This window comes from Pongo pygmaeus, chromosome 9 (assembly GCF_028885625.2).
Source record: "Pongo pygmaeus isolate AG05252 chromosome 9, NHGRI_mPonPyg2-v2.0_pri, whole genome shotgun sequence".
NCBI lineage: Eukaryota > Metazoa > Chordata > Mammalia > Primates > Hominidae > Pongo > Pongo pygmaeus.
The window spans coordinates 16975249-16977244 of record NC_072382.2 but is presented as its reverse complement, the minus strand read 5'-3'; the positions used below and the strand labels follow the sequence as shown (position 1 = coordinate 16977244).

At 37.8% G+C, this 1996-nt stretch overlaps 1 protein-coding gene across 1 annotated transcript; it reads right to left on the bottom strand.

Annotated features, from left to right (window-relative positions):
* Positions 1–554: 554 nt before the first annotated feature.
* Positions 555–1460, bottom strand: LOC129008160 (olfactory receptor 5B3). The gene has a single exon (XM_054440020.2). The coding sequence runs from the start codon at positions 1458–1460 to the stop codon at positions 555–557; it is 906 nt and encodes a 301-aa protein (XP_054295995.2).
* Positions 1461–1996: the final 536 nt, after the last annotated feature.

The window sequence follows — 1996 nt, the reverse complement described above, 5'->3', positions numbered from 1 at the left end:
AATATTAATCTCTTCTGGAAACACCTTCACAGACATATTCAGAATAATGTTTAAGCAGCTATCTGGGCATCCTTTAATCCAGCCAAACTGACACATAAAATTAACCATCAGAACTTGCCACATTACATTTAATCTGGGCACATTTTCCACACCTATGGAAAATTCCCCACTTCATGGGAAACCTTCATGTACTTCTATTAATGGACTTGTTTTTGCTCTGGTTTTATGCATATTTGCATTGACATGTGGTAGAAAAAAAATGCATGTAGAATAAATGAATACATTAATATCTTTAAGGTTTTTGGCAAGGAAGTCCCAAGATGTCTTAGCCATTCTTGTTCAGGTGTTATGTTTCTGGACATAATGTTTCCTTTTATTTAGACAATAGACTTTTAAACAGGCATGGCAATCACTTCAGGAATTTAACTTTATTGTGGACCTTAAATGTGATTCAGAACATGGAGAAGATCCGAGAGAAATAAAACTAGGTTATGGTGCATCCTGCAGTGTTAAACTGACCATCCTAGAGACAATTTTGCCTTCTCAACAACTTTCTAGAGTGCACTCTTCACTTCCTTGTTCCTCAGACTATAGACCAGAGGGTTCAGCATGGTGGGGATGACCATTGTATAGAACACAGATGCCATTTTGTCTGTGTCCATGGAGTGACTGGAGCTGAGTTGTAAGTACATGAAGATAATAGTCCCATAGAAGATGGCAGCTGCAATGAAGTGAGAGGCACAGGTGATCAAAGCCTTCTGGTATCCCGAAGCTGAGTGCATCTTTAGGATGGTGACAAAAATGAATATGTAGGATATCAAGATAACCAGGAGAATTATAAAGATATTGAAGCTCACAACATAAACAAGAACAAGTTCACTAACACGTCTATCAGAGCAAGAGAGAACCATGACTGCTGGAATATCACAGAAAAAGTGATGGACTTCATTGGACTTACAGAAAGAGAGACTAAATGTGTCCCCAGTGTGGATGGAGGCATTCAGGAAACCACAGAGGTAGGAGCCTATGGCCAGACGAGCACACACACTTGTTGTCATGGTTGTGGTGTAATGTAGGGGTTTGCACATTGCTGCACAGCGGTCATAGGCCATTGAGGCCAAGAGGTAATTTTCCACAGTGGCAAAAGCTACAAAAATATACATTTGAGCAGCACATGCATTGTGAGAGATGACCTTGTCTTCTATAAGGAATCCAGCCATGATGATGGGAGTGACAGCTGAAGAGTAGCAAAAGTCCACTAGACACAAGTTACTGAGAAAAAAGTACATGGGATTGTGGAGACAGGAATCCCAGAATGTCAATACAATAATTCCCAGGTTTCCAACCAGAGTGATAATATAGATGAAGAAGAACATTATAAAGAGGGGAACCTGCAGTTCTGAGTCATTGGTTAGTCCTAGAAGAATGAACTGTGTTACTTCTGTCTTATTTTCCATCATTGTTCTGGGGGACTCACAGGATGCTTGTAGCAGTACAAAAAGGAACAGTGTGATAAATAAATTGAATTAAAACTGAAAAGTGTAAGTACAATATGTATTCCTTCACTGTAGCAATAACTTGTACTTCAAGATTCCCTAGAAAAAGCGTGGCCTTGACAACCAAATGCAGTGCATTAATTATACAGAGTTACATACTGTTGAAACTGAAGAATCTTAGTAGATTATTTACACAATTTTTAGATATTATAAATTTGTAAACTCATATGTAGAAAATGTACTAACCTGATCAAGATGACTCATCTAGATGCATCTATCTGTCAATTCACTTTTCCTGAGCACAGTAAAAGCTGACACATGTTGCTAATTTGCCAAGAACTTCTCTAGACATTTTAGATATATATTCATTATTTCTTTGCAACAGTATTATGTATGTGATTAGTTGTTGCATTCATTTAAATTATGAAGCACAGGAGGTTGAGTAACATATTCATATTTATACAAGTATTAAATAGCAAGCCATGCTTTGGACCCATGCC